The sequence below is a fragment of the Bufo gargarizans genome, chromosome 7 (assembly GCF_014858855.1).
Source record: "Bufo gargarizans isolate SCDJY-AF-19 chromosome 7, ASM1485885v1, whole genome shotgun sequence".
Lineage (NCBI taxonomy): Eukaryota > Metazoa > Chordata > Amphibia > Anura > Bufonidae > Bufo > Bufo gargarizans.
The window spans coordinates 103,397,502-103,410,768 of record NC_058086.1 but is presented as its reverse complement, the minus strand read 5'-3'; the positions used below and the strand labels follow the sequence as shown (position 1 = coordinate 103,410,768).

The following is a 13,267-nucleotide window of genomic DNA, read 5'->3' as shown; positions in this document are numbered from 1 at the left end:
CTATCCACATTTGTTTGCAGGGGATTTACCTACATGTTGCTGCCTTTTGCAGCCCTCTAGCTCTTTCCTGGGCTGTTTTACAGCCTTTTTAGTGCCGAAAAGTTCGGGTCCCCATTGACTTCAATGGGGTTCGGGTTCGGGACGAAGTTCGGATCGGGTTCGGATCCCGAACCCGAACATTTCCGGGATGTTCGGCCGAACTTCTCGAACCCGAACATCCAGGTGTTCGCTCAACTCTATTCAGGACCTTTGAAGATGTCACCAGATCTGTGAGAAGGCACAAAAGCAGCATGAATGATGTCATCATCCTGATATTTATATTAGATCAACATTTACGCGGATGCAACAAGAGATAGTGGAAGAACAACAGCTTCCACATCTTCCTGGCAGCCCTGTAGTTTTTGGTGACCCATACGGATAAGGTTCCATGAAAGAGGAAGTTTAAGGAGGATGAGGATAAAGAGCCACTGCTGGAGGAGGAGCAGGAGGAGAAGTTGCAGGTAACCAATTATCGCAGTGGGAGTGGGGACAGAAATAACTGAGTTCTCAGGTATGCTGGTGAGAATGGCAAGCTGCATTCTTGCTTACTTGCTGACAGGCATATCATTAGCATTGTGAAATCTGATTACTAATGGATAAACATGCTTTTATACCCTTGCCATTTGCCCCCTTCCTGACCAGGCCAAATTTTGCAAATCTAACATATCTCACTTTATGTGGTAATAACTTTGGAACACTTTTACTTATCCAAGCCATTCAGAGATTGTTTTCTTGTGACACATTGTTCTTCATAACACGAGTCATTAATTTGAATCAATATATTTCACCTTTATTTATAAAAAAAAATCAAATTGAAAAAAAAAAATAGAAAATTCGCAATTTTCTAAATTTCTATTTCTCTGCTTTTAAAACATAAAGTAATACCTCAAAATATTTATTAGTTAACATTCCCCATATGTCTACTTTATGTTGGCATCATTTTGGAAATGTCATTTTTTTTTTCTTAGGACGTTAGAAGGCTTAGAATTTTAGAAGCAATTCTTAAAATTTTTAAGAAAATTGCCAAAACCCACTTTTTAAGGACCAGTTCAGGTCTGAAGTCACTTTGTGGGGCTTACACAATGGATACCCCCATAAATGACCCCATTGTAGAAACTACACCCCTCTAGTTACTTAAAACTGATTTTACAAACTTAACCCTTTAGGCGTTCCACAAGAATTAAAGGAAAATGGAGATCAAATTTAAGAATTTAACTTTTTGGGCAGATTTTCCATTTTAATCCATTTTTTCTTTAACACATCGAGGGTTAACAGCTAAACAAAACTCAATATTTATTACTCTGATTCTGTGGTTTACAGAAACACCCCACATTTGGTCATAAACTGCTGGATGGGCACATGGCAGGGTGGAGAAGAAAAGGAGCGCCACATGGTGTTTGGAAGGCAGATTTTGCTGAACTGGTTTTTAGATGCCATGTCCCATTTGAAGCCCCCCTGATGCACCCTTACACTAGAAACTCCCAAAAAGTGACCCCATTTTGGAAACTAGGGGATAAGGTGCCAGTTTTATTGGTACTATTTCTCGGTACATATGATTTTTTGATCAATCATTATAACACTTTATCGGGCAAGGTGACCAAAAAATTGGTTGTTTTAGTAGTTTTTTTTTTTTTTTTTTTTACAGCGTTCACCTGAGGGGTTAGGTCATTGACATTTTTTATAGAGCAGATTGTTACGGACGTGGCGATACCTAATAGAGAAACTTTTTCTTATTTATGTTTTACACAATAATAGCATTTTTGAAACAAAAAAATATGTTTTAATGTATGCATGTTCTGAGAGCTATAGTTTTTTTTAAAGTTTTTTTAATAATTTTCTTATGTAGGGGCTCATTTTTTGCGGAATGAGGTGACGGTTTTATTGGTACCATTTTGTGGGACATATGCCTTTTTGAACACTTGGTGTTGCACTTTTTGTGATGTAAGTTGACAAAAATTTATTTTTTGACACAGTTTTTATTTTAATTTTTTTATGGTGTTTATCGGACTGGGTGGATCATGTGATATATTTATAGAGCCGACTGTCACGGACGCGGTAATACCAAATATGTCTATTTTATTTTATTTTTTCTATTTTAAATTCCTTACTTGGGGATTTTTTTTTTTTTGACATGTGAAACCATTATTTTATTTAACACTTAATTTTTTTATTTTACACTTTTCATCCACCATAAGGTCATACAAGACCTCTGGAGGGATATTTAACTTCCCATAATTTTTTTTCACTATTGGTTTCTCCTGTAACTGGGGCTGACATAGTTACACCCCCCAGAGAGGCTGTACAGCGGTAAACTGCACTTTACAGCCTCAGTGCAGGGCTGATCGAGGTCTGTGAAAGACCCGACAGCTCCTGCACTCTCCGGCCCCGGCGGTCACATGACCGCCTGGCCGGAACAGGAAATGCATAGCGCTTCCTGCACTGTATACACAGCGCGCTGTGTATACAGCGATCTAGAAGGCAGGGACACCTGGGAACTGTCCCTGCCTTTTCTAAGGGTTGCCCTATTGTCACTGACAGCGGGCAACCCGATCTGCAGCTGCACGATTAGCGTGCAGCTGCAATCTCTGAATGGATGTTCAGAAACGTCCATTCAGAGATATAAAACCACCTTCCGGACATTTTTAGGTGGTTAAAAGCAAAATGTGAGAATGTTTTTTTGATATTGAAAGGGAGGCAACATTTCTGTATTACCAGAGTATACTTTGCACACAGCTTTTCTCAGCTTTCACAAAGCAGACACCTGCCACCCATGTGCATGACAGTAAGGCCTCTCTCCACTGCCCACTGACCTCCCGACACCTCTGATATGACAAGTAGCAGCCTATTCAACAGCATCAGCCATTTTCAGCTTGATTAACATGTTATAGCAGTTTTTTATGTGCTGTGCAAGGCTGATGCACATCAGCGAATGGATATACACCAGCTGAGCTACCAGGTTGAGTCCTACCTGGACTATGCCTTTCTCCATCACATATCCTCTTTCCTGACTTCATGGACTAATGGGTAGGCAGATTGGAATAGTGGCTGGTACTGGCCCAGTTTGTTATGAGTGTCTTGTCCAGCCTCCAGTGTAATATCAGAGAGGGTATTCAGCTCCTTAGGTGCCATCATCACACCACATGGACAAATGAGTCCTTCACAAGTATAGAAAACGTTTGTCAAAATAAATGAGGAATGGATCCATGAGGATTTTCACACTCTTCTGGGTGAGGGCAACAAATAGATTTTTCATTGCTGATCATGGCTGTTTATCGATGTCCCAGTCAAGCCACTGCCTGTCTGCCATCATGTTCCAAATTGTATTGCTGCTGCTTACCCTGCTGCCACTGCTACCCCCCCTACACAACTGCAAGTCTACTACCCATACACAGTGACATATCTCTTGCCTTGTCCATGAGTTACCACATCCACACTAGATGCTGAAGGAAACCTTAAGGCCCCTTTCACACGGGTGTTGCGGGAAAAGGTGCGGGTGCATTGCGGGAACATGCACGATTTTTCCGCGCGAGTGCAAAACATTGTAATGCGTTTTGCACGCGCGTGAGAAAAATCGGCATGTTTGGTACCCAAACCCGAACTTCTTCACAGAAGTTCGGGCTTGGGATCGGTGTTCTGTAGATTGTATTATTTTCCCTTATAACATGGTTATAAGGGAAAATAATAGCATTCTGAATACAGAATGCATAGTACAATAGCGCTTGAGGGGTAAAAAAATAAATAAATAAAAAAAAAAAAAAAAAAAAAAAATGTAACTCACCTTAATCCACTTGCTCGCGTAGTCCGGCTTCTCTTCTGTGCGGTGTACAAGAAAAGGACCTGTGGTGATGTCACTCCGGTCATCACATGGTCCGTCACATGATCCATCACCATGGTAAAAGATCATGTGATGGACCATGTGATGACTGGAGTGACGTCACCACAGGTCCTTTTCCTGTACACAGCACAGAAGAGATGCCGGCTGCGCGATCAAGTGGATTAAGGTGAGTTAAGTTTTTTCAAATTAAATTTTTTAACCCCTCCAGTGCTATTGTACTATGCATTCTGTATTGAGAATGCTATTATTTTCCCTTATAACCATGTTATAAGGGAACTTAATAAAGATCGGGTCCCCATCCCGATCGTCTTCTAGCAACCGTGCGTGAAAATCGCACCACATCCGCACTTGCATGTGCATGCTTGCGATTTTCACGCAGCCCAATTCACTTCTATGGGCCCTGTGTTGCGTGAAAAACGCACAAAATAGAGCTTGCTCCGATTTTTACGAAATGCACAAGTGATGCGTGAAAATCACCGCTCATGTGAACAGCCCCAAGGAAATGAATGGGTCCTGATTCAGTGAGGGTGCAATGCGTTCAACTCACGCATTACACCCGCGCGGAAAACTCGCCTGTGTGAAAGGGGCCTAAATGTCAGTTTTAAGAGATATGTACAATTATCTCACCACAATTCAGTTCTCCAATTGCCAATCCTGATGTATATAAACGTGCTGGCTGGATCCCACGTTAGTTTCCCTTCACATGCAAAGCATGATGTCCTCTGTGGTCTTCCTATGTTTGTAATCCAGAGGCAAATTACCAAAAACTTAGGCAGGATCTCAATATGGATTATTCTCCTTTTCATTTGTCATGCAAAATAACAGATTAATAAGCATATCAGAAAAACCAATGTTCCACTTTGCCCGGTTTCGCCAAGCAGCTTTCTTAAAGGAGTTGTCTGAGTTAGGAAAAAAATAATAATAGCACTGTAAATCTGATGGTCAGCAATATATAACTAAGCTAAGCTTTAGGCAAAAAAAAAAAAAAAAAAAAAAAAATTTCCTCATTTCCCAGTTTTTTTTCTGGCTTTTTGTTTACCTGCAATAACAACAATCTCTGCCCCTCTGCAAAGGGAGTGAATACAAGTGCTGCTCTGAGTGACATGTCTGCCTACTAGGATACTCAGCAGCATGTTATATGTGTAGGACTACAAGTCCCAGCTGTACAATGACACTGCTGATACACACAGGATCTTCTCCCTACCTGTTCTTGTGTAGTGTTGGTCCCTAATATTCGAATTTTAATCGCGAATATCGGCACTTCGAGAATTTGCGAATATTTAGAATATCGCAAAATATATTCGTAATTGCGAATATTTGATTTTTTTTAAATACCAGTTCATGCAAATTTGTATACAAATTTTCAGAATCAAGAGAATACTGCCTGGAGATCACAAATTCGCGAATTTTCGAATATATGGAGAATATTCACGAAATATCGCAAATTAGAATATTGCCCATGCCGCTCATCACTATTCTTGTGCAATGTTCTGCAGAACTCCTTTAGTCTGTCAGCTCCTGTGCCCAGCATTTGTTTCCTCACTGCCTGCAGCTACTCAGTAAAGCCTTCAGCCCTGAGTCTGTGCTGCTGAAGGTTAAAGTTTTTCCTGAAGAATCCATGGAGAGAGCAGACTGCAGTGCAAGGGGGTGTGGCATCACAGGTCAAGTGACCCTCAGTGAAATCTGGGAAAACAGCAACTGTAGATGCAGTAAGTGCATGGTAAAGCCTTTATATTTTATTAGTCAGAAACATACAAAGGACAAGGGATATAGGTTCATTATTTGCTCCCCAGTCAGCTCTTATATAGACACACCTATATAAAACAGTTTATATCTAACTACACATTTAATCCATTTATGGTAATGGTGTGCATGGGGTATTTGGCAATGAATCGCTGCATGACTAAGTTCAGGATGTGTGCCATGCACGGCACATGGGTCATTTTGCCCTGTTTCAGAGCGCTCAGCAGATTGGCATTGTTGTCGCAAACCGCTTTACGAACTGTCAAATTTAGCGGAGTTAGCCCCTGATTGGCCTGTGACCACAGAGCTTAAAGCAGTTCAGGACCGGTGTGGCTCTTGGCTTCCAGGCACAACAGCCATGGCACAGCATGGCAACGTCTCACCTGGCACATCGATTAGGTTCTGGGGAGCTTGGGGGGGGCGCATCATTGTCAACTTCACCACCACTGACATTTGAGATCTTTGAGATCTCAGAGTAGGCAGCAACAGCGGAGACCTCCCTCCTTGGGCTGATCTGGGTACTGTTGTCAGACCGCTGGGTGGCGGCCGTTGCTACCTCCTCTTCCTCATCCAATGTCAAGAATGGCTGCGGATCAGAGGTCCGGGAATGGATGGAAAAATAATTCCTCTGACCCGAGTGGAGGGGCTATGGTGGTGGTGGGGCTGGTGTCTTTGGGGGTGCACACAGCAGAGAGTGAGGAGGGTGCAGATACTTCCCACTTAGGCTCCAGCCTGGTGCACCTGCCCAACCCCTACCACCCATCAGTATTTTGTGGAAGCAGGTATATCATAGCCCTCAATCAATATTTTGTGGAAGCAGGTAAATCAAACCCCATAATCAGTATTTTGTGGAATCAGGTATATTGCAGGCCTCAATCAATATTTGGTAGAAGCAGGAATATAAAAGCCCATAATCAGTATTTTGTGGAAGCAGGTATATCGCAGGCCTCAACCAATATTTGGTGAAAACAGGTATATAAAACCCCTTAATCAGTATTTTGTGGAAGCAGGTAAACATATATCTCAGGCCTGTCATGCCCCACTCTGATGATGTGCGGAGGTCAGCCAGGATAGCAGCAGGAGTTTAGTGTTTGTTTTGGAGCCGTGCTGGATCCGCCTCTCATCAGGTGCACTGGGTGGGGTCATTAGTTTAAATAGCACACTATCCCAGTGCTCTGAGCGGATTATAGGAATCATTGTGGTCTTGAAAGCTAGGAAGGAAGGTTGTCTGTTCCAGCTCAGAAAGATAAGTGTGATTTCAAGTTTGGTTGTTTTGTGTCATCTCTCCCATACAGGTTCTGTGCGAGCAGGCTGCTCCTATTTCCCCTCTTTACCATCTCAGGGTGTTTAGGGTTTTTTAAGCCCAAGCACGGGGACACATCATACCTACCTTTAAGGTCTGCATGTGGGCTGAGCAGTGCAGGGAAAAAGGTCAGGGATTAGCTAGGAGGTGACCCTTCCCCTGTCTCTCGCCCAGAGCCTGGTTGGTGGGTTATCTGTGAGTCTGAGTGCACGCCCGCCGTGACAAGACCTCAATCAATATTTGGTTGAAACAGGTATATTAGGCCCCTTAATCAATATTTTGTGGAAGCAGGTATATCACACACCCCTCAATTACTTTTTGCCACAACAGTTATATCACACCACCCTGTTTAGCTTAGGGATAGGCAGAAGAGATCAAAAGTCTGGGGATCAGTGTGTTTTTAGCTGTCCCCCAAACTAAAACCACAGATGTAGATAACACTGTTTATGGGTACACACAGTGAGACAGAGTATCTGCGGTCAGATCCCTAATTAGTACATGGTGGCAATGGGCCGTGCCAATTTTTATATTTATCAAAGGCTTTGGTCCGGCTACCTAAATGAAGCAGGTGTCCATCTCTCTCCCCAGCAATGCCACAATGGTGCCTTTGTGGCTGACAACCAGGGCAAGTCTCTGAGAGACCCCCACTACAGCTTGGGTAAGGCTACCTAGTGAAAATAAGCCCTGCTCAATGAGTTTCTGTTTGCCCTATGGTGGGCACTTTATCAGGAGCTGTGGGCAAGCAGGTACTGAGTCATTCAATGGTTGCCTAAAAATGGAGACAAGTGGAGAACACTGCATTTGGATGGCGTAGCAGCATTGCACTCAAGCAATCTTCTGCCTATCTCTAAACACGAAGAGAGGGATTAGCTAAATTTTAAATTATATTTAATCAAGTTCTGTTATTATTTTCTTTTTAATCATCCTATTAGGCAGTGAACATACTTAGATTGAGAGAGACGGAAAATACTCTGGATAGTTGTTCTGAAAGACACTTTTGATTAGTGTAGAATCGATTTGGACCAGAATCAATTTTTTTTTATTGATACAGTAATTCAAGAAATTCACTCAGCTCTACATTTTATAGGCAGTGTGACCTGTCAGGTGGCATTTATTTTATTGTCAGTGTGGTCCATCAGGAGACATTCATTTTAAAGTCGGTGTGCTTCATCACGTGGCAATCATCTCCATTATTTTAATTGTTCTACTTCTATAATGGAAGTTTTTTGTGATTATTGTAATCTATTTTGTGCCGTTACATTTGTTTTTTACTTACTTACTAAACACTTACTTCACTTACTTACTAAATATTCAATTGTACTGCTTTTATCCTATTAAAAAACACCCATACAATGAACAGGTATATAGAGAAAGAGCTTTAATTGTAGCTACATGGGAATAAATTATATATGGAAAGTTTTAATCAGAGAAAAACCTCGTATTAATAGAATTGGGCTCTGTGGCTTAATGCTTATAGCCTGCAATACAGAAAGCCTCAGATTCAAGACATGGCAGCGAAAATGTATTAGTAGACAGTAGGGACAGAGTAAAAGTTAAATATACCTGGGTATCACCTGCATACAGATGTAGCCAAGCTAAAAAAGTTAGCTATCTTTTTCTTGCCATACCATCAAGTTTAACTTGGCTGTATCTGTATATGGAGTCAGCCAGTGAGCAGTGACTCCTAAAGCAGTGCAGGCTCAAATGCCAGTGGAGGCTTGAGCCCTGCCCTCTACAAAACTTATTGTAGAGTGTGTTAAAGGAAAAACTTCAAAAATGCATATGGCAGCAATTTGGGGAGTACCTTATAGCTATACCCATGTGTGCACTATGGATAAAATTTATTTATGTTATTTGCTCTGCTCAGGGTCCATTCCCATCCTAAGCTCCAACAGAAAGAGGGACACTTATAGTTCATTATGCAAAAGTCAATTTTTCCTGTATATTTATACTCTTTATTAGTTTTCTTAGTGCATAGTAGTAAAAAAAAATATCTGAAGATTGAAATCTCTCAAATTCAAATTGCATCAAATAATAAAATAATATAAAAGTTGGGCGCAAATATACAGATAGAAACTAGACAAACACTTCCTTGATCAATATGGTAAATGTAACAATGCAAATCTATACCTCAGATCAAAAAGATGGACATTTAAGGAGAAAAGAGGGAATCTTGGGACGTCTGAGTAACATACCTACATTTCTGCATTCAGGAGGCTACAACACCTTAAAATTAACTTTACAAGGTAATTACTGTTAAAAGGGGTGTGCCACTAATATAAAAATATTGCGCCCAACAGATACCGCTGTTATATCACTATCCCTAAATATCACCATTTATTAAAACTACCTTATTCTAAAGTTACTTACCTACCATTTCACTCATTGACACATCAGTTTAAATTTTCTTTTGCTGTTGGTTACTTACAGTATTGGAGCCTTACAATACAGGCTATAGGAAGTCTCATTGGTAAGAACCAGTGGTATGGTTAGTAACATGATCTGCTTAAAAGTCACATCTCACTGCCTTAAAGCATAATAGGACAGCAATCACATGACAAACCACAAAGTAGGATTTGCACATAGATGAGAGAAAACTGCAAATGAAATAAATTGGAAAAAAGGAGGAATGGGAGCTAGAATAATTGACGGGTCTGTCAAAGTTCAGCTGAAAACAAAAGTCATGACAAATTGTCATGTTAACAGAGTCTTTTTTAAAATAAATACAAGAATACAAGAATACAAATACAAGTTACTGGAAAAGCCATATTCTTTTGACCTCATAATTTTTTTTTTTTTTATGATTTGCCTGCAATAATATAACTGTTATTAAGTAATATTGTTTTCAATATAACTAATTCAACCCATATGGCATTCTTTCCAGTTACTCAGACCTCAGATATATGGCTGTACAGATCGCTTCTGGAATGAAATACCTATCATCTCTTAATTTTGTGCATCGAGACCTTGCAACACGGAACTGCCTTGTTGGTAGAAATCATACAATCAAAATTGCTGATTTTGGCATGAGCCGAAATCTATACAGTGGAGATTACTACAGAATACAGGGTCGGGCTGTGCTTCCTATTAGATGGATGTCTTGGGAAAGTATTTTAATGGTAAGTAAAACCATTTCCTGGAATTTAAATAAATAAAATTATTTCATGTCATTGGTCAAAAATTCTGATTCAGGGCTTGCTCATGTCATTGTTTTATTTTCTGAATTTATGTACAGTCAGAGGAACAGAAAAATTACTTGGCCATTAAGTGGACAGAATAATGGATACAAATGGAACAACTTCCGAACAAATGTAAAGCTTTTTTTCTGTACACAACTGAGTAAAACTGATGCTAAAAATAAACATTAAAAGCAATCAGATTTTTAACATTTTTCTAGACAGAAATATGGAATCTTTACGTTAATTCTATATATTTTTTTGGAGCTGATTTGAACAAGCCTTTAAAGGAGTTATGTCGCAAACATTCTAGAGAAAGTAATTATTTTAACTATAACAATGCAAAATTGCTGCCCTCCAGTGTAAGGTCTCATGCACACGACCGTGGGTCTAATATGCCCGTGTTGAAGGCAACAAACAGCGGATACGCAAAACATGGGCATCTGCAGGGCATGGTGGCCCCACTGTCATGTGCATCAGACCAAATTTGAAGTTTGTTTCCATCTTTTTTAACTCACAATGTGGAAATCTTCTCTCCAATTTTTTTGGGGTGGCCAGCCATTTATCAAGCACTTATAACCCCAGGAGTGAATTGCAATCAGATCTTGTTAACCCCTTCTTTCTTGCCTAAAAATAGGCCTTCACACAGTAATACATTTAACTGTGACATGCAATGCAATCTACCAGCAGATATGTGTGTGTGCTTATTATGGAAGCATCAATATAATCCTATATATACATACAAATAAAAGATTACTAAAAAAATATGTCCACATCCAGTCATGTATATTGAACAAGCCGACCAGGTTTTGTAGCCAATCAGTGCTATCTAAGTTCAATGTTCAATTTACACAGTTTCTGCGTTTATATCAACAATGTGCTAATTAGAGGGTTTTACTCACTGTTAAAGGGGTTATCCAACCCATATAATGCCCCCAAAATGCCTGGGCACCTCATACAGGTTATGCTTATCTTGCTCCTCAGCACCCATGTCGCTCCTGATGCCTGCATGGCCACCACTGCATCTCCCCGTAATGCAGATCAAAACATCAGGTGACAAGGATGGGTGGGCAGACAATAGCAGGCCGCGATAGGGACGAGCATCGCGGGTGACGCTAGGGAGGTTCATTGCTATTGCAGCTTGCTATTCCTTTGCCATATGTGCATCAGAACCAACACTGGTGCCAGGGAGCTGGGTAAGTATAACCAGTATGAGTTGCCCGAGCATTTTGGGTGGCATTATAGGTGTCAAATACACATTTTCAGTCTGCTTATCTCCTGTAGCTGCTATTCCCAGACAAATCCAAACCAGATCACCGTTTTTTTTTTCCCTCTGGATTCAGTAGACCATGGACTGACTTACCTTTATACTAGCCAGTGATCTTTTCTTAACCCTCTAACTGTTTTTCCCCAGTCCAGCTCCATCAGTGGGAAAGTTAGCTAACTGGAGGGGGAGTGCTGCTTTAGATGCTGCTAGCTCCTGAATGGAAATTGGGATGCTGTGAATGAAGCTGAAAGTAAAAACAGGTTTTACAACCAATTATTCCCGACATGATTTCTAACAGTGATTTCTCCTCTGTTGCTTTAGCTTTCATTTTGGTCTTGTATGATCGCCTGGACTGTCAGCCTTTAAACAAGATGTCAGAATATTTATACTGCTCTGATTAACAGTCTAAATAGTTTATGTAAACAAATTAAGAACTATAATAGAGGAGATTCTAATTTAATTTGCTTTCACAAACAAAAAGCTCCCTATAGCTTTTGATCTGCGTTAAATTGAAGACAACAAGTATACAAAATATATATATATTTATTAATATTAATTCAGTGCAAAATAGGATAAAATATAGGACTATAAAATGATAATAATTACTTATAAAATCGTATAATATATAATATAATGATATGCAACCAAGAAGCATCAAATAACCTAAATAATATACTGTAATTCTAATCAATAATATAATGGGATATCTTAATAACACAGTGATACAATTCCTTAACCGTATACTTAATTTCTCCCAGCCCAGCATCAGATTTAAGATGATATCAAGTTATCATATTGCCTTTTTATATATATATATATATATATATATATATATATAGCAATGAAAAATCAGAGCAGCACTCCTGGTAGTAAATGTGTGGGTGCCAGCGGTGAACACACCTTACCAAGGTGTAAATTTAGAATAAATAAAAGACACCGCAGCACTCCCTTTGGTGAAAAAAGTGGGACCCTTTATTCACCTGTGCGACGTTTCGGTCCGCTCACTGGGACCATTGCTTGAGAATGGTCCCAGTGAGCGGACCGAAACGTCGCACAGGTGAATAAAGGGTCCCACTTTTTTCACCAAATGGAGTGCTGCGGTGTCTTTTATTTATTCTATATATATATATATATATATATATATATATATATATATATATATAGTAGAAGAAAAAAGTCCGGTGGGAGCACCAACCAGAGTGCGGGTGCACGGTCCAACACAGGGCAGCGGCAGACCCCAAAATTTGTACAAAGCGAAGAAGTAGGACTGCACTCCAAATGTGGTAAAATAGCAGTGATTTATTCACCCATAATATGGCATATTATGGGTGAATAAATCACTGCTATTTTACCACATTTGGAGTGCAGTCCTATTTCTTCGCTATATATATATATACATACACACACACACACACACACACACAGTATATAGAATCAACCATATATGACTAGATCTGAAATCAGTTCCTTCAAGATTATACAGTGATATATGAGATTTTAGGCTACTTTCACACTAGCGTTCGATCGGATCCATTCTGAACGGATCCGATCATAATAATGCAGACAGAGGCTCCGTTCAGAACGGATCCGTCTGCATTATTTTAGCATATAAAAGCTAAGTGTGAAAATAGCCTCGTACGGATCCGTCCAGACTTTCAATGTAAAGTCAATGGGGGACGGATCCGCCTGAAGATTGAGCCATATTGTGGCATCTTCAAACGGATCCGTCCCTATTGACTTACATTGTAAGTCTGGACGGATCCGCACGCCTCCGCACGGCCAGGCGGACACCCGAACGCTGCAAGCAGCATTCAGCTGTCCGCCTGTCCGTGCGGAGGCGAGCGGAGCGGAGGCTGAACGCCGCCAGACTGATGCAGTCTGAGCGGATCCGCATCCATTCAGAC

At 40.4% G+C, this 13,267-nt stretch overlaps 1 protein-coding gene across 1 annotated transcript in view; it reads left to right on the top strand.

Annotated features, from left to right (window-relative positions):
- DDR2 (discoidin domain receptor tyrosine kinase 2) overlaps positions 1 to 13,267 on the top strand; it is a 1,312,077-nt gene that overhangs the window by 1,168,581 nt on the left and 130,229 nt on the right. The window contains exon 15 of the mRNA XM_044301410.1: positions 9,805 to 10,039. Within this exon, the coding sequence (XP_044157345.1) occupies positions 9,805 to 10,039 (235 nt within the window). The remainder of the gene's footprint in view (positions 1 to 9,804; positions 10,040 to 13,267) is intronic.